The sequence below is a fragment of the Silurus aristotelis genome, assembly GCF_946808225.1.
Source record: "Silurus aristotelis genome assembly, chromosome: 4".
NCBI lineage: Eukaryota > Metazoa > Chordata > Actinopteri > Siluriformes > Siluridae > Silurus > Silurus aristotelis.
Genome location: NC_139577.1, coordinates 901,246 through 926,377, shown reverse-complemented (window position 1 = coordinate 926,377; position 25,132 = coordinate 901,246). Strand labels below are relative to the sequence as shown.

General features: G+C 42.8%; 1 protein-coding gene across 2 annotated transcripts; it reads left to right on the top strand.

Annotated features, from left to right (window-relative positions):
• Positions 1-1,422: 1,422 nt before the first annotated feature.
• Positions 1,423-24,617, top strand: arfgef3 (ARFGEF family member 3). Of its 2 annotated transcripts, none has more exons than XM_083539555.1 (35): positions 1,423-1,892; positions 3,233-3,284; positions 3,860-3,941; positions 4,261-4,392; positions 5,197-5,265; positions 6,139-6,261; positions 7,469-7,514; positions 7,730-7,814; positions 7,934-8,038; positions 8,806-9,133; positions 9,361-9,473; positions 9,549-10,447; positions 10,589-10,755; positions 10,859-11,024; positions 11,936-12,043; positions 12,975-13,190; positions 13,383-13,493; positions 13,654-13,804; positions 14,044-14,343; positions 14,472-14,605; positions 14,694-14,839; positions 15,523-15,702; positions 16,399-16,540; positions 16,624-16,746; positions 16,939-17,042; positions 17,244-17,388; positions 17,757-17,885; positions 17,981-18,157; positions 19,167-19,281; positions 19,360-19,462; positions 20,578-20,709; positions 20,925-21,055; positions 22,849-23,188; positions 23,326-24,162; positions 24,282-24,617. In XM_083539555.1, the coding sequence occupies exons 1-35, from the start codon at positions 1,808-1,810 to the stop codon at positions 24,471-24,473; spliced, it is 6,468 nt and encodes a 2,155-aa protein (XP_083395681.1). In that variant the 5' UTR covers positions 1,423-1,807; the 3' UTR covers positions 24,474-24,617. The 2 variants fall into 2 exon arrangements, with proteins under 2 accessions (XP_083395681.1, XP_083395682.1); XM_083539556.1 differs by having other exon boundaries at positions 1,661-1,892; positions 4,264-4,392.
• Positions 24,618-25,132: the final 515 nt, after the last annotated feature.

Here is a 25,132-nt window from a genome sequence, read left to right as displayed (position 1 = left end):
AGTATTTCACACAGTGCGTGCGTATGTGTGTGTGTGTGTGTGTGTGTGTGTGTTTGTGTGCGTGTGTGTGTCCACCTTCCACACCAGAAGAAATCCAAGGATGATGCAACACATATACATCACCAGGGGCATTTTTAAGATTATTTGTTTTTAATGCCCCTTTGGGGTAAATTAAACCATCACAATATGGTATGATACAAAATAAAAAAAACCACCTGGTTAGTTTATTTATTTCTCAAAATTATTCGTCAAAAAGGCAAACTATAATGCATTAGGAAATATTATATTAGTTGACTGGTGACTTGTTTTTGACTGCAGCAGTCATTTCTCTGGGTCATGAATGTGTGGTGTGGGCCTAGAAATACAGTTAGTTCACACTTCAGTCATAAAACATGAACCATTTATGTAGGTAAAGTTTTTTTTGGCCAACTGTCCTCACTTTAATTATAAATCCATATTCTTGTCTGGTCATAGTGGAATCCAGAGTTCTGGTGTTTGATGGGACTAATTATTTTGTATGTATGATTTTATTCCAGAGCTTCCAACTGTTTGGTAATTCAGATTTTCTTTAAATAGTATCCTATTAATAAAGTACCAGAGATAATCTTCTTATCACAATTGTGTTTCTTTTTGGGGATTTTTTGGGATTTGGGTAAAAGTGGGAGCAGATAAATGTAACGCTAGACTTTTTTATGGACTTGTATAACTCTAACCCTAAACATATCTTACCCTGAACTCTAGCCTCTTACCCTAACCCCCAACCTAACATCAAACCCTTAACATCAAACCCCAACACTACTCCAAACATCTAACTCAAACTCCTATCATATACCATAGAGCCCAAACTGTAACCCCTAAGCCAAACCCGTTACCCCTTACATCAAACCATAGCCACCAATCCTAATAACCCATACCCTACTCCACAACCCTAACCCCTTACATCCAACCCGAAACCACTAACACACAACCAGAACCCCTACCCCACAACACTAACCCCTCACATCCAACCAGAAACCACTAACACACAACCAGAACCCCTACCCCACAACCCTAACCCCTCACATCCAACCTGAGAACACTAACCACTACCCTTACCCTAAACTACAATTGTAATCCACAACCAGAACCCCTAACCTACAACATGTACCCTAACCCAAAACCCTAACCCCTTACTCAAACCCACAACCTTAACCCATACCTCTACCCTATAACCCACATGCCTACACCTACACCACAACCCTAATCCCTCTTTAAACCCACAACCCAAACCCAAACCCGTACCCCTAACGCACAACCCTACTCAAACCCACAACACTAATCCCACGTCTAACCAGAGCCCCCAGTCCAAATAGCCTAATAATCATAACCCTACCTACTAACCCTAAACCCACCCTAAACATTATATCTTGCCAAGGTCTAAACGTGTGTGTGTGTGTGTGTGTGTGTGTGTATTTGTGAACACTGGCTCTGAGCTTTAAATCCCTGGAGCGCATTAGGAGGAGGAGGAAGCAGCCGCACCTCCGAGCAGCGCACAGCTCATTATTTATATTATTTATTATTTATTATTAATATTTACTGCATTCTTTATTCACAAAATCTCGACTGGAACAGAATAACGCGCACATTTCTCCTGTAATTCGAGCCCCAAACAGCGGTCTCGTTCCGGGGTTAGTGGACTCCCTGCTCGGGCTAAGCGTGAATCATCTTTAGCCTAGCTTCACGGTTAGACCCGGGGATGGCTGGAGGCCTGAGAACCGGCCTGAATTCAGAGCTTTTCTCTTTAGACAGCCGTCATTAGGGTTTTAGGATGGAGGAGATTCTCCGAAAGCTTCAGAAAGACGCCTCCGGGAGCAGATATAGAGGTGTTCGTGATGGCTGCGTCGCTGCGTGTGGTGAGTGGAGCACCTGCTTTCATCCAAACATTTACACACATTCCTGTCTCCATCCAAACATCTACACACATTCCCGTCTCCATCCGGACATCTACACGCATTACTGTCTCCATCCGAACATCTACATACATTCCTGTCTTCATCCAAACATCTACACACATTACTGTCTCCATCCAAACATCTACACACACTCCCGTCTCCATCCAAACATCTACACGCATTCCCGTCTCCATCCGAACATCTACACGCATTCCCGTCTCCATCCGAACATCTACACACATTCCCGTCTCCATCCGAACATCTACACACATTCCCGTCTCCATCCGAACATCTACACACATTCCCGTCTCCATCCGAACATCTACACACATTCCCGTCTCCATCCGAACATCTACACACATTCCCGTCTCCATCCGAACATCTACACACATTCCCGTCTCCATCCGAACATCTACACACATTCCCGTCTCCATCCGAACATCTACACACATTCCCGTCTCCATCCGAACATCTACACACATTCCCGTCTCCATCCGAACATCTACACACATTCCCGTCTCCATCCGAACATCTACACACATTCCCGTCTCCATCCGAACATCTACACACATTCCCGTCTCCATCCGAACATCTACACACATTCCCGTCTCCATCCGAACATCTACACACATTCCCGTCTCCATCCGAACATCTACACACATTCCCGTCTCCATCCGAACATCTACACACATTCCCGTCTCCATCCGAACATCTACACACATTCCCGTCTCCATCCGAACATCTACACACATTCCCGTCTCCATCCGAACATCTACACGCATTCCCGTCTCCATCCGAACATCTACACGCATTCCCGTCTCCATCCGAACATCTACACGCATTACCGTCTCCATCCGAACATCTACACGCATTACCGTCTCCATCCGAACATCTACACGCATTACCGTCTCCATCCGAACATCTACACGCATTACCGTCTCCATCCGAACATCTACACGCATTACCGTCTCCATCCGAACATCTACACGCATTCCTGTCTCCATCCGAACATCTGCACGCATTCCTGTCTCCATCCGAACATCTGCACGCATTCCTGTCTCCATCCGAACATCTGCACGCATTCCTGTCTCCATCCGAACATCTGCACGAATTAATGCCTCCATCCGAACATCTGCACAAATTAATGCCTCCATCCAAACATCTACTACTAATAATAATGATAATAGTAATACTAATAATAATCATTTAAATTTGTTCTTTGGATCGATAAAAAAAACAAACAGAAAAAGTGATGCATGTGCTACAGTTTGATGACTGTATGTTTTCTCTGCTTGCAACAGAAACGCTGGAGGCTCAAAATGGATCTGTTAAGACGTCAGCTTCTAAGGTCAGGTGAGCGTTCAGGATTGGATTTCATTCCTGCTGACTTGCTCGGTCTGCTCTTGAGTGAAAGTCGTTCTTGATGATTATATTTCATGCTAAGCTCAATCCAGCATGCTTTGTGCAGACTAATCGAGCGGCGTCCTGGCGTTTCTGTAGACGAGTTGAGAATGGCAGATGAAGAAGATTTGTGTAGATTTTGGATTTGAATAGCGTTTTATATTTTAAATAAAATATTAATACATTTGTTTAGCGTTAAACTGGTTCTCAGACCTGGTGGATCTCAAGCTAATAGTTCCCAGGAATACTGGGAGCATTGGGGATCACCAGTCCATCACAAAGACACTATGAATATAATTTAGTGTAACCAAACCACTGATCAAGAAGTTGGAAAGGAGATTTAGGCAGACCTATCTGAAACACCTTTGAGGAACGTGGTCACATTGTACATAAATAATCATTATCAGCGTTCCTTAGTATTTAAAGTGGACCAGCTTGTGAACACCTGCTGTAAAGAAATAGTTTGTTGATCAGACATGATTGTATGTTTTTGTTTGGGAAATGCTTCATCAGTTGTGTGCTTTTAGGGAGAGATGCCTCTTCCCTCTTAAGCTTGCACTCGATTCTAAAAACCCGAAGCTGGCCCAGACAGCGCTCCTGGGAATGCAGGTACGGCCATTACTCAGATTTCTATTCATTTTTCTCCTTTCAGAAACATGAACATTTACTCAGTCAGTAAAATGCATGTGATTAGGTAGCAAATGCATTTCTGCCTTTTTTTAGCATATGGTATGTGTTATAACGTGAAGTGTGGTGAGATTTCGAGTTTTGCATAAAATTTGTCAGCTTTAATGTAAAAAAAAAAAAAAAAAAGCGTATCTATAGAGTGTAAATGTAAAAGGTTAGATTTTTTGCATAAACAATGTCCAGAGAACGTTCGATTTAAAAGACTTCTTCATCGCCCCGACATGATGACCTACTACGGCAGAAGATCCTGTGTGAGGATCGCTTTGTCGCTGTGGAACCTGAAGCACCAGAGAAGAAGCTGTTGTATCAGATGCTGGATGCCCTCAGCGTGACCCCCATGCTACATGAAGATCTACAAGTGGAAGTCATGAAGGTCTGCAAGTCATTTTCTTTCACCCTACGCCTTTTAGAGCATTTTTAGCATTGGTTCTGGTCCTGTAGGTCTTTAAAAGCACTTTGGAGGAGTCGCCTGGGGCAGAGAGAGAAATATAGAAACATTCACAGTTCAACAGAAAGGTTAATGTGAATTCACCTGATCAGTTAGTCAGATTGTGGTGTATATTATGGGGGTTCCTCCTTAGTTTCTAGCTAATTGATCCATCTCCTGTGCTACAGAGCATGTGGAGGTAAGCGCTGACTGCACTCTTCTGCATACACAACCTCACGCAGGCCCAGGATTGGCTGAAGCTCCTGTGATTGACAATGAAGTCTCTCCTACATAGCCATGTTTCTATATCAGTTCTCTCAGATCTCTTGTGCAACATATTTTAATGTTAGATGATCGAAAATTTGTTACTAAATCATTTCTATAATTCCAGAAGTTCTTCCAGAAGATTATTTCCTCCACTTTTCTGAGATGTTCCACTAGATTTCTGCTCGTCATTTTGTTCCTAAGGAGCAGATTCTCATCATTAATGGCTGCAGTGAGACAAAGAAACGTGCAAATGTGATTTCTAATTTAAACACCAGTGCAGATTTTTAAGCGAGGATTAATCTATGCAGCACCATGTGAGGTGTTAACATCAAAATGTGGCGTCTAAAATCTCTGCTGGTTTTCTCTTCTGTTTCTGGGTGTAGAGCCGAAAAACCTTCGATGCTGCACGACCTTTAAGATGATGAAAACGCTGTAATTTGTCTGTGTAACGAGAGCAGATTTATTTGATTTGTATCATCACAGGTCTTGCTCTGTATCACGTACTCCTCCAGCTTCGAGTTCAGCAGCAGTAACATCTTGAGGATTGCAGAGGTACGGTATGAAAGTTTTTATTTAATTTCAAACCGGTTGTTCCTCGCTGTTATTTTTTTAGTTGCATAGATGCCATGCCAAAGTACACAGCCTTCTGCCTGTCCTCCCACAACGCCACGTCTGTCGTTCGTCCTCCACCAGACACATCCATTCATATCTTTCTACTACAGCTGGAGGCAGGTTGTCATCAGCATCTCACTAACAGGCTCTGTCTCTCTCTCTCTCTCTCTCTCTCTCTCTCTCTCTCTCTCTCTCTCTCTCTCTCTCTCTCTCTCTCTCTCTCTCTCTCTCTCTCTCTCTCTCTATCTCTCTCAATAAGGATCAGTCACTCTGCCCCTCTTTCTCTTTTTTTCTATCTGTCATTCTCTGACGTCTTTATATGACTCACTGTCTAGCCAGACAAGAACCCATGAAGAACTCAGAATTGACTCATCTCAACCCCGTCCCTTTTTTTTAATTATATTTTCCATGACGGCGCAATGAATCTGAACATAATGCTTTTTTCCAGTCTTTAACATTTTCGCCATTCTGTCGCCACGGTGACCGAGCATCCTCCTCCTCCTCCTCCTCCTCCTCCGAGACGAGATTCATCTACTTCTAAACGGAGAACAGAGCACACAAGGAATATCTGTTTGCTAATCAGAGTCCTGTTCCTTTCAGCATTTATCTGTGTGTGTGTGTGTGTGTGTGTGTGTGTGTGTGTATAAAAAGAATCACAGAGAGGGTGTTAGAACTGTGCCCCATAAATAAATATTTACCCCTTTAACCCCCTTTAATTATGGCACACATTATTCACATTGATAATTGCTTGACATTGGTTGTGGTGGGCTAATTGTGTGTATGTGTGTGTGTGTGTGTGTGTGGCTTTTTCAGGTGTGTATCCAAACCTACATATCGAGTTGCCATCAGCGCAGCATCAACACTGCAGTACGGGCCACGCTCAGTCAGATCCTGGGAGACCTTACTCTTCAACTTCATCACAGACATGACAGCTCGGTGAGATATCTATCAACACACACACACACACACACACACACACACACACACACACACACACACACTCACACACACACTTAGCAAACAGTTTGTAGATAATAATAAGTGGTGAAGACCTTGTGTCCAGTCCAGTCTAGGGTGTCCTCCTGGTTGAGACCCCAGATTGCCTCCAGAAAGAAGCTCCCCCTCATCCTCATCCTCATCTTCTCTGATTTGGCCCTCAGGGAGCAGAAATGTTTCCCTGACCACAACAGTCTATTGTTAGGACGGCTGTGGTGCTTCATTATCTTCCTGCTTTGGTCCAGCACTGCTTGCTGTAGATCAGCACTGAGCAGGTCAGGGATCTCAGTGTGGATGGCACGCTCAGCTGATCTCCTCCCCCCTATAAGAACTCATCCATCCTGCTTGGTTCTGTTCCCAAACCAGGCTGTAAAATGATCTGTCAGGATAAGTTATTTGCGATTGTGTCCAGTCCAGAAAAAAGGAACTCGATATGTTTCTTCTCTTGCTGTTCTCTCCACCTGACTCGCTTCGACATTTTCCATGAGCTGGTTTAAAGTCGTCGCACTAATTATTCGTGTCATCGGGTTCGGTGCTCCTGTCGGTTCTCGGGTTGACGCTCATCATAGGACAAATCACACTGCAGGAAAGAGTCTGAAATTTTCTGCCAAAACTTCATCTGAGAAGAAAATTTTGCAACGAGTATTAATCTGCTGTCAGTGAACAAACCTGTGAATCGCACAGTGTCCACCTGGTTTCATGTGGAATTTGGATGCAGACCTTCTTCACCAGGTTGTTATGGTGGGTTTTGTTTAAGGTCAAAGTTCAAATTATTTCTTTAACGCTTTTCACAATATACATTGTCTCAAAGAATCTCAGAATTTAAGAATTACAGTCAGTGATGAAGACTGGGGTGACCATGGCAAGGAGAAACTCCCTCAGATGTTATGAGGAAGAAACCTTGAGAGGAATCGGATTTAAAAGTGGAATCCATTCTCATTTGGGTGACATCAAGTGTGTGATTAAAGTATTTAAAACAATACAAAATAAACAAAATTGGTGTTCATGATCTTAACAAGCACAAGATGATGATGTGCATGTGATCAGATGTTCTGGAGCACAAGGTTATGATGTGTGTTATGTGTAGGACTCGCATCAGTGAGATTTTTTTGATATTCTTTTTGACGTCTCTGTTTTGTGTCTGTAGGTCGCAGATGAACGTGAGCGTACGGTTCCTACAAGCAAACGCAAAGGTACGTTTTAAGTACGAGTGATCCAAAAGAGTCTCATACAGTCGAATGGAATTTTGCTCTAATTCATTTCTAATTTGAATCAGAATTAAGTATAAATGAATAAATAACTTAATAAATCAATACATAAAAATTTTATTGAACTATTGCATTTTACTATTGCAATAAATTATATATATACATACACATTCACACAAAGTGTGTTTTTGTGCGTTTAGATTTTTCTCCCACCACAGCGGCGCTGTATGAGGACGTGGTGACCGTCCTCACGGTATTCTGTGAAAAACTGGAGTCTGTTTCGAGGTGGGTGTCTGGATGTTAAGAGAAATGTCATTGCCGTTAACTGTGACAGGTGTTCACCTCGAGGCATGCTTTTCATTCATTCTGTCTGCACTTCTGTTTTTTTTTTCCCTATGAGACAGTGAGAACCAGCTGTTGCAGTTGCTGTATCTCGAGTGCATTTTAGCCATGCTCACTAGCTGCCCTCCCACAATGCACCTAAACCGCAACTTCACAGATCTCGTCTGGTAAAATTTCTTATTCGAGACGGTATTTGTGGTAACTTGTGTCATAATGTAAAATTTCCAGCAAATTCAATATCAAAGTGTATACCCTTATTTTATATATATATATAGTACAGACCAAAAGTTTGGACACCCCTTCTCATTCAAAGAGTTTTCTTTATTTTCATGACTATGAAAATTGTAGATTCACACTGAAGGCATCAAAACTGGTCTGTATGTATGTATATATATATATATATATGATATAAAAGTACTTACAGTATGAATAGGGTTGCAAAATTCCAGGAGTTTTCAAGGCTGAAAACTTTTCATGGGAATAAATGGGAATTTACAAACTCTTGCAGGATAATTTTGGTTAAAACAACCAGATTTATTGCAATTTCATTTGAATTTCTACCTGCACATTCATCAGTCACATGCACACACACACACTTACTGCAGGGTCGCGAAGGCCACGCCCCCTACATGCACTGCGCATTCCTCCAAAACATATAACACACATCATTTCTACAATCCTGCACACAAAATGTCAAATAATTTTAATTTTGGCAAATATTCCTGGCAAATGACAAAAATATTGCATCAATTTATGTTTAAACTTCTCACAAATTCCTGTACGTTCCCATAAATTTCCAACTTGGAATATTTCCAAAATTCCCCAGATTAAGTTCCCATGGAACTGCTCCAGAAACTTGCCAAAGTTTTCCGCCCCTTAGCAACCCTACTTATGAACAACATTGTTCCGTTGTGTGTTTCGGACATGCAAACAGGAAGCAGCTATGCCCAGTTCTGGTGGTGATCACGGGCAACCCTGTGAACGACAAAACCATCACCTCTGCTCATGGAGCTCCATCCCAGGAGTTGGTTGCTGCACTGGGGTCAGGTGTTAGCGATCAAGGCCGGGGTTCTGGCTGTTCCTCTTGTGCTCCTGCCATGATTGGACCCGTAATCCGTACCATCTGCTACATCGCAGCCGAGCTTGTGCGGCTAGTGAGCTGTGTAGAATCCATGAAGCCTGTGCTGCAGTCTCTGTACCACCGCATCCTGCTTTACCCGCCTCCACAGCACAGACTGGAGGCCATCAAGATCATGAAGGAGGTGGGGTTTCTTAACTCGGCTGATATGGGACTTTAGAAAAACTTAAAATGTATTAATAATTTGTTTTGTTAGCTGAGAAAGCTAGCTTATGAAAGTCGGTGCTCCTGGTGACTGTGCGTGCTGCCATCTGCTGGCGTGTTACACAACTTGTTTCGAAATTCTTTTGATACCACCTTGTAAAGACATCCAGTCTATTAAGCAAGCTAATTTCTGTGGTCTTCTGCTAGATCCTCGGAAGCCCGCAGCGATTGTTTGATCTGGCTGGCCCATGTGTGATCGAGCCTGAGACCAGGAAGAGATCCTTCTCGAAGAGGAAATCACATCTTGACCTGCTTAAGCTGTAAGTGTCAGGGAGTAGAAGAGCTTGAGCATTACATATTGCAATGTAAACACTTTTTTTATTTTGCTCCTGCAGGGTGATGGACGGCATGACGGAAGCCTGTGTGAAAGGTGGCATTGAGGCGTGCTATTCTTCTGTTTCCTGTGCTTGCACTCTATTGGCTTCCTTGGACGAGCTCAGGCAGGGGCGTGGCCTGCACCCGGATCAGGTACAACTTTTGTTGCGTCGATTGGACGACTTGAAAGAAGGCGCAGAGTTATCGAGGGAATCGGTGGAGCTCAACGAGGCTGATTTCCGATGGCAACGGCACATTCTGTCCTCCGAAAATGGCGCCTGGGAGACCGGCGTTGTTAAACGCAGCCCAGATATCAGCATCAGTGTCACCGCCGACACTGGTCAGGTGACGCTAGATGGAAATTTGGCGCGGACCACCCCGGGGGAGTGCGGAGACAACACGCGATTGCCTTCACCCTCCTCTTGTGGCGGTGCTGCAGGGGAAAGCGGCGCCCCTCCAGATGTAGTTCAGCGCAGCCATGCCCTGGCCTACCCAGACCTCACCAACTTCCTTTCAGTGGAGACTCGCATGGTCTCGCACGGCTCACGCTACAGCGAGAGCAATTTCAGCATGGACGAGCAAGAGCTCTCGCGCACCGAATTCGACTCGTGCGATCAGTTCTCCACAGCTGCCGAGAAGGACTCGGGACGCTCGGATGTTTCGGACGTTGGTTCTGACAATGGCTCGTTGGCAGACGATGAACAGACGCTGCGCCATGTTTCTGCTCAATGTTCACTGCGCACTGCTGCACTTTCTCTCAAGTTGCTGAAGAACCAGGAAGCGGACCAGCAGAGTGCCCGGCTCTTTGTTCAGTCTCTGGTGGCATTGCTGCCACACCTTCTATCCCAGCACAGCTCTACTGATGTGGACGTGGTCCTACAAAACTTTTCTTCAACCTTTTGCTCAGGCTTGCAAGTGGGTACGTAAGCAAATCATTTGTCATGGTTTTTTTCAACAACGGCCATGTTTTTATTATAAACAGTTTTTAAAGTAATAATAATAAAAAAAAATTCTTAATTCTAGGCTCATCCAAGTACCCTGATTTTCTATTCCCTTTCAGGTGGGATTCATTCTCCTGGCTTTAAAGGCAGTGAGAATCTGAGCTGTCAGGCTCTGATGAACGCTGATGGATTGTATTTGGTGTCGTACTATGCCTTGCTCCTCAACTTGAAGCTGAGCACCTGTGGCTACTACCAAAGGAAACCCGCTGCTCCTGTTGTCACTCTGGTAAGAAACTTGCTGCTTGGTATCTGTATATCTCAAAAAGTTTTTTCCCCAAAAACCTCTATGTAGAATTCTGAATCCAATTCTCATTGTTTTGTCTCAACAGAAAGAGTTTGTGCATCAGATCCAGAGCAGTGGTGTTCTCGTGGTGCTCTCTCAAGCCTGGATTGAGGAACTGTACCACCAAGTTCTGGAGAGGAACCTGCTTGGGGAGGCTGGATACTGGGAGTCCACTGAGGAGCACTCACTCCCTCTTATCACCATGCTCACAGGTACAAGAACCTGTTTAAGGGTGGAGATGGGACACGTCAGTATGGTCAGGTATATAAAATTGTGCCATAAATATAAAGCTGCCAGAAACATGGAGCATTTTGGTAGTGCATTTATTTGGCATTTATTGTACTGGATTTCATTTTATTTTTTTTATATAAACACCAGCATTGATCATCTAGAAGGCACCAGTGGTAGGACAGTATAAGATTATGTGAACCTCAGGTCAGGTACAAATATGTAGGGAGAATGTGTTGAACAGTGAGGTGGTAGCTCAGTGGTTAAGGCTCAGGATTACTGGTCAGAAGGTCTGGGGTTTGAGCCCTGGAATCACCAAGTTGCCAACCTTGGGGCCCCTAAACAAGGCCCTCAGCCCTATGTGCTCCAAGGGTGCTGTGACATGGCTGAACCTGCTCTCTGACCCCAGCTACAAAACATATGTGGGATATGCGAAGAAGGAATTTCACTGAGCTGTTTAGTACATGAGACAAGTAAAAAAAAAAAATAAAAAAATAAAAAACTTTTTTTTCCCCTTGTTCTTTCTTTGTTCTTTCATTTTTTCTTTTTATTCTTTGGTTTTCTTTTTCTTTCTTTTTCTGTTTCTTTCTTTGCTTCTTTCTTTCTTTCTTTCTTTCTTTCTTTCTTTCTTTCTTTCTTTCTTTTTTTCTTTCTTTCTTCACCTCAAACTCTCAACCAGTTGTATATTGAAAATAAATGATAGGTCTACATGTAGTTGTGTCTCAACAAATCTGTGGTAGGTAATAAAATCACTAACTATAACAGGAAAAAGACCTAATGAACTATTAGCTTTATACAATATGAGGATTATATTTAGTTTCACATTTGCAGTCTCACTATCGCATATTTCCTCTTTATCTTCTCAGTCTTTTTGTTTTCTCTCATTTCTTTGTAGATATTGATGGACTGGGCAGCAGTGCTATAGGAGGTCAGCTGATCAGAAGAGCGTCCTCACAGTCGTCTTTTACGGGTGATAAGAAAGACAATAGCGCCGTGTTGGCAGGTATGTGGAGTGTGTTTTCCAGCACTTCTGTGTGTTTGTGCATGCCGTTCGAGAGTGTGTACACACACAGGTGGGCGGGGGGGTACCAAGCTAGCTCTGTTACCATGACGCCATCTGTCAACTAAGATAACGTGCTAAGTGCTGGTCAAATAAAGAATGTTCCTGGTTTGGAGAGTGGGTGGGGGTGTTACATGGTGTGCTAGTGGAAGCTGAATAACAGCACTCCACTTGTGTCCTCAGATACACACCGACAAATAGTAATTCCCTGTGGGTGTGGTATTTACATGATCTTGTTTGTATTATGGTGATTAGTCTCATACTTGGGGGAAATTGGAGCTCATTGGTTAGGGCTCTGGGTTACTCATTAGAAGGTTTGGGGTTCAAGCCCATGTATCACCAAGCTGCCACTTTTCGGCCCTTGAGCAAGGCCCTTGATTCTCTCTGCTCAGCTGTGTCATGACTTACCAGCTTCCTAACAAGCTGCTAACACAGTTTCCTAGAGAGTTCAACTGATTCATGTTGATTACTGGAACTATCGGCTATTTGCAAAATAGGGATAGTTTTTCCGGGTTGCGTTATTCAGTACACAAGTGAAGCAAATCACTAATTTTGATCTTGGGGTAACTTGGGGTAACTTTTTCAAATCATTTTCAAGTGTTTCTTTTTTCTTCAGTTTGAATACATCTTTTATTTTCAACAATATTTATTAATAGAATAAATATATAAATTTTCATCTAATTCAGCAAATTTTCATGGTTTAGTTCAGATTTTTTATTTTTGTAATAAAGTCCAGTATGATTTTACATGGAGTGTTATGTTATTTATTCAGTGTCCATTTTAAAAACTATCTGTTGATTAATCGGTAAGTATGATCCAACCTAGCGATCGGTATCGGTAAAATCGGTTGACCTCTACTTTCCTGTTTCTGTAGGTATAGTGTTTGCACGGTATATCCTGATTGGCTGCTGGAAGAATTTGATCGACACCCTGTCTACTCCTCTAACGGGGCGCATGGCGGGCAGCTCGCGGGCTCTGGCCTTTATCCTGGGTGCAGAAGGGGTTAAAGTGCAGAACCAGATGGAGAGAGAAACCATCTGCCTCAGCCTTGATGGCCTACGCAAGGCTGCAGCACTCAGCTGTGTTCTGGGTAAAGAACATAAAACCTCACAGCTGTAGCTGGGTCTATATTTATATCGGAGATGTAGTGGATTTAAATGATCCCTACATCTTACAAAAGTTATTTTAGGATCTCCTATAAAAGTCTGCCAGATGTTTGACCTCTGGATTAATTCTGCCACCCCTAAATAAAATGTGTGAATGTGTGTGCACATAAACGTAGGCGTGGCTGCCAACTGTGCCTCGGCTGTAGCTCAGATGGCAGCAGCTTCCTGTGTTCCAGAGGAAAAAGTGGAGAAGGATCAGGCTGAAGCTGGAGATGCGATCACTCAAGGTATACACATCTTCACCCACACATGGTCTTAGAGCTGTCCAAGAAGATGTACACTGTAATATAGACCATGATTCTACACACCGGGCTTTATGATGGACCACCGCCTTGTTTATGGAAAAATTAGCATTAAAGCTGTAGTGTTTTTGTATGCTAATGTTAGTTAAGCACAGAATGGAGCAGAAACTGGAGCAGATGGGTCGGGGTCAGGGAGTGAAGCTGCACACTGCTCACATGCTCTGCATGGACGCCATCCTCAACGTGGGTCTGGAGATGGGCAGCCATAATCATGATTGTTGGCCGCACGTCTTCAGGTACATGCCGTTGTTCTTCTGGCTTCATATGTTTATAAGAATCTGGTACCTTTTGTTGTATAAGTACTAGTACGAGGAGTGTAACAGTACACAAAATTCACAGTTTGGTACGCAGCTCGTTTTTAGGTCACGGCTCGGTTGATTTTCGGGGCAGTTCGAGGGAAGAAATGCAAAAACATGAAAGTGCTTGACGTTTTTTTATTATTTTATTCAGTACTGATTATTTGTTATCGTTTCAGAGTGGTGGAGTACGTGAGCTCGCTGGAGCACAGTCACTTCAGCGATGGGAGTTCACAGCCTGCTATGACCATCACCCAGACTCCGCAGGCTTCGTCTGTGGTGGGAAATCCGGACCTGAGCGGGGAGTCTGTCTCTGAGCTGGAGCTGAGCCTCAGCCATCCTGTCATCCAGCCCACATCCATTCAGGAGCTGTTGCGTGAAAAGAGCAACACTAAAGGTTTCGACCTGCGTGGTGGAAGTCTCCTGTCAGGCCACAGTGCTGCTAAAGTGGTGTGCACGCTCTCCACGCAGGCGGACAGGTAGGGATCCACCCACCTCCCACCTGGAGGGATTCATCTCTTCTTTTGTCCACATTCACGATTTATGCCGTAGTGATTGAATGACACAAAAACCTTTCTCATGTGCAACTCTTGCTTACTTTCTGAAGACTGTTTGAAGATGCAGTGAGTAAACTCAACCTGGTGGGTCTGGTGGGTTTCCTGCACCAGCTGAGGAAAGCCTCACAATCGCAGCTTTTCAACTCGGTCACAGAAACCGGGGATTACTCCTTAGCCATGCCGGGTACGCCTTTCCAACGTCTACAGTGTTTCTCTCTCAAATCTCTCAAAATTCTTACAGTATTTGGATTGCACTTTGCTTTTCTTTCCAGGAGAGGCTAAGTCAACACAGGACAAGCGCAGTGCTCTCCACCTCTTCAGACTCGGTGAGGCCATGCTTCATATTGTACGGAGTAAGAGCCGGCCACTTCTGCACATGATGAGAGCCTGGAGTGTGGTGGCACCTCATCTGGTTGAGGTAAAAAAAAATGTAAAAAGAAAATGTTAGTGGACTCATTGGGGCTTAATTAATGTTCTATACTGGGGTCTCCAAATGTTTTATCGATACCAATATCTAGTTTGGGCTGATAACCGATTAATTATCCGATAGTTTTTAAAATAGATACTGGTTAAAAAACAAACACTCCACAGTACTATTACAAAAAAAAAAAACTGTACTGTAATATAGCGCTCTCCATGCAGCACGCAGCCTCACTTGTAAAACAAACAGCGTGTAGTGTCATTGATTCGCCTCTAGAGGCCACTCTTGTAATGACAGCGGACCGGAAGTCGGAAAAACTATCGGTATGGATTTTTGCCGATAGCCAAAAGTTCCATTATTCAAATACAGATACTAAATACTAAAACATTTATTTAAAATAATATTTTTTAAATATGTCTCTGGCATTGTTCAGAGGGTCGTTTCTAATGTGGGCGCGGGATGTATTTGGCCTGCGGGCCGTAGTTTGGGGACCCTGTTATAAACTGTATTTTTTGCCAAATGATTCATTCAAACCAGTTTCCCATGGAGACACTTTAGTTTCTCAATAATTGATTTACATATTTGTTCAATGTTAAAACATGTACGTTATTATAGAAGGACTGAACATGACTTTGAGTCACCTGGGTCTCTCCTGCCTCCTCATCATTATTTATCTCTAGGCTGCATGCCATAAAGAACGGCACGTATCCCAGAAGGCCGTGTCATTCATCCATGACGTGTTGTTGGAGGTGCTGAGCAGCTGGGCTGAACTTCCTCACTTCCACTTCAACGAGGCGCTTTTCCGGCCCTTTGAGCACATCATGCAGCTGGAGCTTTGTGACGAGGACGTACAGGACCAGGTAAACAGCATACTGTTGCTTCAGGATTTATTACATTGATCGATACTAATTAATATATAATATAATATAATATCTTATCTCTATTATGTAATATAATATCTATCTATCTATCTATCTATCTATCTATCTATCTATCTATCTATCTATCTATCTATCTATCTATCTATGTATGTATGTATGTATGTATGTGCAAAAATCCATACTGTATACAGACTTTCCGATTTGGCTTATACAGTATTAGAGCCCCCTCTAGAGGTGACACCACGTGTTGTTTATTCGACGCCTTTTTTTGATTCATTTTGTGAATGTTTTTAATTTATTTGGAGTGTTACTTTTTGTTTCAGTTTAAATGCATGCCTCATATTTTCCTCAATATTTGTTAATATAATAATTCTATTCATATTTATTTTATTTATAAACATTTTCATGATTTTTTTTTTTTTTGTAATAAAGTTTAGTACTATTTTACATTGAGTGTTATAGTTGATTGTATTTAATCCAGTAGCCGTTGATTAATCGGTTATCGGCAATTACGATTAAATCTATCTATCGGTACGGGTAGAATTCGCTATTGGCCAACCTCTAATATTTACAGTACAATTTCTAGGGCAGATTCACTTTGTTGACTTTTATTAGGGGTTTAATTGTACCGGAGTTCCTCTTTGTTTATACACTGTTTTTTCCATCATCATGAAGGTGATCACATCCATTGGGGAGCTGGTGGAGTTGTGTTCTCCTCAGATTCAGTCAGGCTGGAGGCCACTCTTCAGTGCTCTACGCACTGTGCATGGAAGCAAGAACGACATGAAGGACTATCTGATTGGAGAATACTCTATGGGTCAGTGAGAATACTGTATGATATACAATATCTGATTGTGTGGATTCTGTTTCTTTACTATAGAACTCGGACTTCTTTTCTAGGCAAATCCCACGCACCCGTCTTTGACGTCTTTGAGGCCTTTATCAACACGGACAACATTCAGGTTTTCGCCAATGCAGCAACTGACTACATCATGTGCCTTATGAAGTTTGTGAAGGGCCTGGGTGAGGTCTCTTTCGAGCTGATATCTGGTTTTATGTACATTTTGAATTTTTTCTGTATGAAAACCTGAAAGAATATTCTCCAGCGAGGTCTGATCAGATGTTGCAGTGTACATCTGATTACTAGTGTAGGTGAACTTAGACTTGTAGGGCTCCAGATGTTTTGGTTGATGTTGTGACCGATTTGATTTGCAGGAGAAGTGGATTATAAGGAGATTGGAGATTGTGTTCATGCGAACGGATACAGCTCTACAGACCTGTGTCTTCCTGCTCTGGATTATCTAAGGAAGTGCTCACAGGTACGGAATAATCCGGTTTAACAGCTACGCAAAACCGCCATCAGCAGAAGCTTTGTAGCTGGTATGATTTTTTTTTACTTGCAATATGGAGTCAGTAAAGACAACCTGATGTTCAGATTATTAAGTTTTTAAAAATGTTCATTTAGAGATACTATACGAGGTATTAAATTATTCTTAAAAACTGATGTTTATGTGAAACAGCTTCTTGCCAAAATCTACAAAATGCCTTCAAAGCCAGTGTTCCTGGGCGCACGGCTCGCCAGCCTGCCCATGAGAGCTCAGGAGCGCTCAGTGAGCAGCGAGGATGGTATGGATAGCGTTCTAGCTGAGTTCGATGATGACACAGGTGAATCCTCACACTCTCTGCTTATCACTTACACTCTATTTTATTTTAGTCAGGTTGTATATAGTCAGATCTGATCATGGAAAGGGTTTTCCCAAACCACTACACATAAAGACGTGGACAGATTTGTTGGAAAGAGTTAAAAACCTGAGACAGCTGGAGCGGTTTGCTCATGAAGAGCAGGTCAGATTACCTGTAGACCAGGTGCACAAGTCTTAATAAGAGCTACAGAAATTGTCTGTAGGTGCCAACAAATGTATCTGCATCTGAACCCAACGAGTAAAAGTGGTTTGATATTACATTTAAGAACGTAAGATGCAAAACATCTGTAAAATAAATGATGGTTTGATGAGAAATGATGTTTTATACAGGTCTGATCCAGGTGTGGATCCTGCTGTTGGAGCAGCTCACTGCAGCCGTATCTAACTGCCCTCGTCAGCACCAGCCACCCACACTGGAACTGCTGTTTGAACTCCTCCGAGAAGTCACGAAAACACCAGGTAATGGGTGAATATCCTGTATGTAAGGAAACAGCATCTAAATTCATCGTGTCTTCCTTGATGATCCATCCATATCCATGTTGTTCTTCATGCAGGTCCAGGGTTTGCCCTTTTCTCAGTCATCCAGCTTCTTCTTCCTGTCATGTCATTGTGGCTCCAGAGGAGTCATGGAGATTATTCGTACTGGGACATCGCAGCTGCAAACTTCAAGCACGCCATCGGGCTGTCGTGCGAGCTGGTGGTGGAGCACGTTCAAAGTTTTATTCATTCGGGTGAGTCAAAGATTTCAGTTATTATAGTTTTTTGGGGTTTTTTTGTTTTTGTTTCGGTGTTGATGCAGAAACGGTTCTGATTTTGTTTTTCGCTTTTGAAAAATTGTTATTTAAATAAATGTATTTAATCATTTATTTAATATATTTATTTAATATCTGTGCAGAATTGAGCTGTTTCTGAAATGTGTCACAGTAACAATTACTATTAAATAAGCCTCAGGTTATTACTTACATACTGCGATCAGGTTTAACATTATAATATTGACATTATGACTTTATGAGTGGTAAAGTGAAGAACACTAATGATCTTCATCATGGCTCCTGTTAGTGATTGGATTTATTTATTAGGCAGCAGGTGAACATTTTGTCCTCAAAGTTGATGTTAGAAGCAGGAAAAATGGGCGTAAGGATTTGAGTGAATTTGACATATTGGGACGTCTAGACGTCTGGATCAGAGCGTCTCCAAAACTGCAGCCCTTGTGGGATGGTTCTGGTCTGCAGTGGTCAGAATCTATCAAAAGTGCTCCAATGAAGGAACAGTGGTGAACCTGCGACATGGTTGTGGGGGACGAGGATCATTGATGCACGTGTGGAGCGAAGGCTGGTCCGTGTGGTTCCGATCCAACAGACGAGCTCCTGTAGCTCAAACTGCTGAAGAAGTTCATGTTGATGCTTGATGGGTCACGACTGTTTTAGCAGCAAAAGGGGGACAAACACAATATTAGGCAGGTGGTCATAATGTTATGGCTAATCAGTGTATGTAATTTGTAGAATCGTACAATTTCTCTGTTAAGTGGAAAAACGCATTCGCTTCACTCTAAACTTCTTAAATACAAATTGATTTCTGGATTCTTCCTCCACAAACGTTTTCTTCCCTGCTGATTACCAAAGATCTACTTTTATTATAAACAAAATCCAAAAACTAATATAGATATGGATGTTTCCTAATGATTTGCTTCTACATGTGAGATTTGAATGAAAGTGTATTAAACTGCGTCTTGTCCTGTAGATATGGGCTACGAGAATCTTATAAACCTGATGCTGAAGGACTTATTTAAGCTGTTGGTGGCTTGTGTGGCTGAACCTGCAGAAACCATCTCCAGAGTCGGCTGTTCCTGTATCAGGTCTGTCTGTCGGGTCTGAAGCGAAGAACGTGTGCTCCTGTGACTCGCAAAAGACGTGAGAATGTTGTGTGTTTTCAGGTATGTTCTGGTGACGGCAGGACCCGTGTTTTCCGAGGAGATGTGGAGGCTGGCATGCTGTGCACTGCAAGATGCTTTCACAGCTACACTTGAACCTGTCAAGGTGAGACAGGCTTTGGGATTTCTAAATACAGCTAAACACCAGATCTATAATGTTTTTACAAAATCCTGGAATTGGAGCCATTAACACATATTTCAGAAGGTCTGGGCAGCACCAAAAACATGAGCAGTATTTACACCTAGCAGAAGATCAGTTACTTTATTGAACACTGCATGCTCATTAAATGCCCTGATTTCTTTTAAAAATAATAAATGTATTATAATTAGGGCTGTCGATCAATTTAAATATTTAAATCATCAGGATACCAAACGGAACTTTTGCTTTGTTTCCACACGGACGGTTTTAATTGTCGGATGTGCGCATCATGGTGGATTTTGGTGCTTGATTTGAGACTTGGCGCATCAGCAAAACTAAATGTTTATTAAAAAATAAAGTAAATATCAGGACACCAATACCAAATCAATACTATGGCAAAAAACAAAACAACAAAAAAAAAAACCCCAGGAAAAATACAAAATAATTAATGGAATTTTGTTTTTATTTATGAATAAACACCCACTGTTTTCTGTCCGCTGACACTAAAACTAAACTAAAATAAATAAATACATTATTTTTCATTATTTTATTTACATTTTAGTTTCATGTCTTCTGTTTTATCACCATAAAAGTTGAGAAAATCTGAGGTAAAAAAAGGGCGCTGTTTACACACTGCCCCCTATTGTCCAAAACTTGCAACTACAGCTGTCACACTTAAAGTACCGGTACTAATAAAGAATCACGTAGTTTTAAAAAGCAGGGTATTGTGATGGCTTTCTATTACCAGTATATCGTGTAACACTATTAGTAAATACCCAGCATGTGAAAACCCCTGCTGTTATTTCTCTTTTATAAAAAAAGAATAAGGAGATTTATATGATGTAGGTCACTATTGTGCACTGTGTTAATTAGTATATTGGTATAAATTGATTATTACATATCTATAATGCCTCCTGATATCCTGTGCCCTCCACTGAACCTGTATATGACCTACATATGAAGTTTTGTTTTCAAAAACCAAAGTACAGTTACTACATACTACAGGCTGTAGATACAAACACTATTACTAATGATAACAATACAAATATATTCCCGTCTTTCTTTTTCTTTCCTTCCTGTAGAATCTGCTTGCTTGTTTCCGGAGTGGTTCCGATACGTTCACGGGGGACGCGTGTGAGGTGAAAGTAGCCGCCCCGACCCACTCAGCTTCTGCCGAGGCTGAGTACTGGAGGATCCGGGCCATGGCCCAGCAGGTGCTCTAGAAAACGCTCCATAATAATCTCATACATATTCAGTTTCCTTTTTATAACACAAATTGTTAATATATTTTGCCTTCATTTTGTCCCTGGATACTTAGACTTCTCTGTAACAGTGAGCTGGAGAAAGAAAAAAGAAAGAATTAAGAAGAAAACCGATACTGAGATACTGGGAGCTGAATATAAAGAAGTTTTTCTTTTGTGCGTTTCAGGTCTTTATGCTGGACACTCAGTGCTCTCCGAAGACTCCCAACAGTAAGGAAGGATTTGAGCATGCTCAGTCATGTGTGCTCATTATTGAACTTCCTGCAGACCAGCAGTCCAATGGGCATGTTCAGAAGAGGTTTGGATCTTGTGTAAAAGAAATACTGACCAATGCATGGTTATTTTTCTGTCAATTCATGTTTGATCATTGGTTAATTATCATCACAAAAAATATTCTAAAGATTGATATTTGTAACTCACCTTTTCCCAGACAGTTAGATGGAACCCAGGACTCAGGACACAGTCCCCGCCCCTTAGTTCACTCTAACCAATCAGGACACAGTTCCTCTCCCTAAACATACACTAACCAATCAGGACACAGTCCCCACCCCCAAGTTCAATCTAACTAATTAGGACACAGTCCTTTTCCCTAAACATACACTAACCAATCAGGACACAGTCCCCACCCCCAAGTTCAATCTAACCAATCAGGACACAGTCCTTCTCCCTAAACATACACTAACCAATCAGGACACAGTACCCGCCCCTAAGTTCACGCTAACCAATCAGGACACAGTCCTTCTCCCTAAACACACACTAACCAATCAGCACACAGTCCCCTCACTTAAACACACACACACACACACACACACACACACACACACACACACACACACACACACACACACACACTAACCAATCAGGCATGGTGATATCTCCTGTTATTTAGTCCTGAGTTCGGTTCCTGCCATGCTGAGTTCTGCGAGTTCTCCCTGTGTGCATGTGTTTCTTCCAGGTATTCTGGTTTTCTCCTATTGTCTAAAACATGCTTGTAGGTGGATCAGCTTTTCTAAATAAATGCCAGATTGTGCATAATATATCTCACATCCTGAGTATCCAAAAAAGATACATGATCAGCAAAAACCCTGACGAGGATAAAGCAGTTAATAGGGATGAATAAATGAGTAAATGGATGAAAGGGTGAAATAAATGCAACCTCTAGAGCTTTTACAAGGACAATCACAGGAGCATCCATCAGCATAATACAGTAAACTGGGTGTTAGTGAGTTCTCATAGAGACGAGAGTAATATTTAACTTTACAACATATTGTATCTTCTTCTTATTTGTTTTTCTTACATGCTGAACTTTGGTGCAGGAAAATTGGGTAAGAGCTGGTAAATTTTACATCATCTATAATCATCTGTGTTGATTTGTAACTAAAGCCCTCAAAGCATATTTATATGAGGTGGTATCAAAAAGTTTGGAGACGAGCTTTGCAAGAAAGTGCTTTATTTATCTACGTCTTCACACTAACACCTTCCAAATAGTCTTGCACAGCAACAGCGCCCCCCAGTGTTCTTCTGGAACGTGTCCTGGAAGTCTTCTTTATGAAGTGTGTCGAGCATCTTCTATCAAAAATGCAGACCTTCAAACTGCATCTTCATTTTCACGAAAAAGTCAAAGTCCATAGGAGCTAAATCTGGCGAATAGGGCATGTGCGTAAGTGAGATCATGTTGTTACCAGCGAGAACCTCACGTGTGAGGAGCTCAGTGACAGGGTGGCACGCGTGGGCAGAATAGCAGACGTGGTAACGCACGTGATCAAAACAGCACCAGTTGCACAGCTCATGATGTGCACAGGACGATGTCTTTTGGCACGTTGACTTATGAAGGTCGGCACTCCCTGTGACTTTGCGTGCAGCCTTGTGCCGCCATCTGCTGGCGTGTTACAGAACCAGCCGTTGAAACTTTTTGATACCACTTCGTTTTATTTGATTATTTATTCTGTTTTATATTGATAGCAAGTTCAGTTGGATTTCTCATTACAGTTTTTATAAGTGAGAGATGAGAAATTCTGAATTTTTTCTTAAAACAGTTTACTGTATATAAACAAACACCATGAAACCGGCCTCATTCGCTCTTCTTTAAAGGATTCCATTCAGGACGATTGTGGTGAGCTTGCTGTCCCACCAGGTTCTCCTGCAGAACCTCTATGATATACTGCTGGAGGAGTTTGTAAAGGGTTCCAGCAGCTCCGAGAGCCAGGATCGCTTAACGCCCGTGTTGGAGCCTAAAGCCTCCGGTTTTCTACGCTACATCTCCATGCAAAATCTGGCCATTATTTTGGACCTCCTGCTCGACTCGTACCGCACGGCGCGGGACTTCGACACACGTCCCGGTCTGAAATATCTACTCATGAAGGTGTCGGGTGTGTGCGGGGCCGCTAACCTGTACCGCCAATCTGCAATGAGCTTCAATATCTACTTCCAGGTACGATATGTTGTACAAAAAGTTGTAATTTCTGATTTTGGGTATGGACTGAATTCCAGAATCGAGAAACAAATCGAAAAAAAAAAAACCCCACTAACAATATTTAATCAGTATACTGGATCTGCTGGTGTTTCCAGGCTCTGTTGTGTGCCATGCTGACTAACCAGGAGCAGATCACCGTGGAACAGGTAAAGAAGATCCTCAGTGAGGAAGAAGACGAGGAGGAGGAAGGCAGCTCAGATTCGTCACAAGGCTGCTCGTCCGAGGACGAGGACATGTTCGAGGAGACGGCACGTGTGAGTCCACCACGCCGGTGGCGTACGCGCCTTCCTGCCCTGAGCATCCAACCTGCCGGTGGTGCGGACTGGGCGTGGCTGCTCAAACGCATGCACAAGCTCTGCATGGACCTCTGCACCAACTACATTCAGATGCACATCGACCTGGAAAGCAGTACCGAGGAACCGCTTCCCACCACCCGTCCTGACAGCATGTTCTTTCTGCCGCTCTTCCCGTCTGAGAACTCCACCCCATCCACAGGCGGCCATTCGGGACGCGGGACGCCCTTAGAGGACAACCCTCGCCTTCACGTACCCCGTACGCCCTCCTCCTCCTCGGAGGACGAGGAGAGGAGGAGGAAGAAGGAGTGGTGGGAGTGCGCCAGCAACAAGCTGTACACCATCGCTACGGACAAGACCATCGCCAAGCTTATGATGGAATACAAGAAGCGCAAGCAGCAGCAGCAGCAGCAGCAGCAGCAGCAGCAGAACCACGGCTCGATGACGAAGAAGGCTGGAGAGAGGATGACCCCAGAATCGCCTGGACCACAAAGACCTCAGCAACTCCTCGATCAGAGAACCATGAGGCACTCTTTTAGCGCCGGACCAGAACTACTACGTCAGGACAAGAGGCCACGCTCGGGTTCCACCGTCAGCTCTCAAAACATCAGCCTCCGAGATTCTGAGGCGCAGATACAAGTAGGATCGAGGGGGCAATTTTTAAACATATTTTTATTATTTTGTAGGTGTCCTAATACAGTTGTCTATAAAGTGTATCTGTTCATGGTGAACTAAATATCTTTTTCTTCTACACTCAGGCATGGACCAACATGGTCCTCACCATCCTGAACCAAATCCAGCTGTTGCCAGATGCCATCTTCGTGGCCTTGCAGCCGGCCATGTTCCCCTGCATTAGTCAGCTGACGTGTCACGTGACTGACCTGCGCGTTCGCCAAGCCGTGCGAGAGTGGCTGGGACGCGTAGGACGCGTTTACGACATTATCCTGTGAAGGAACATCTCGCTGCTTCGACATCTTCGTGAGCCGATCTCATTTATTTTCATTCTCGGGACTGGGATACGGAGGGGTGTTTTTTTTTTTTGTATGCAAACGTATTTATGGTTGTATTTTGTGCTCCCGGTGTTCTGTAAACATCTATAAATCTTCTGTGAACATCTATAAATCTTCTGTGAACATCTATAAATCTTCTGGGAACATCTTTAAATCTTCTGGGAACATCTATAAATCTTCTGGGAACATCTATAAATCTTCTGGGAACATCTTTAAATCTTCTGGGAACATCTATAAATGCTTTGCAAGACATTTCCATTCGTTTGAATCAGATAGTATTCATTACTCCAGTTTGTATTATTCACTGTCGTTGTTTATCGCGTGTCTTTCCATCAGCTTTAAAATGAAGTTCAGCGTGTAGGGAGCGTGTTTTTACTTTATGCACTTTATTTTATTATTACGCTTCATAAGTAACGTGAGTTTAGTGCCACAAAAAAAAACGTGTTTGGTTTTAATTCGTGCTCTGAGTCGCTTAGATTTGCTGAGTTTTCTCGCGACTTCTCGCATCGCTAGTGCTCCATAGCATTTCTTTTAGTTCCGCAACACGACTTTACAGACTCCTGTACCACGTATTTCCAAAACCGTACTGATCATCGACT

Bases quoted from the DNA above. Each gene is read 5' to 3' on its own strand.
- arfgef3 (XM_083539555.1), top strand. From the start codon at position 1,808: ATGGAGGAGATTCTCCGAAAGCTTCAGAAAGACGCCTCCGGGAGCAGA. The intron at 4,393-5,196 runs GTCTGCAAGTCA...GTATCATCACAG, and splicing joins TACAAGTGGAAGTCATGAAG to GTCTTGCTCTGTATCACGTA. The intron at 15,703-16,398 runs GTAAACAGCATA...ATCATCATGAAG, and splicing joins ACGAGGACGTACAGGACCAG to GTGATCACATCCATTGGGGA.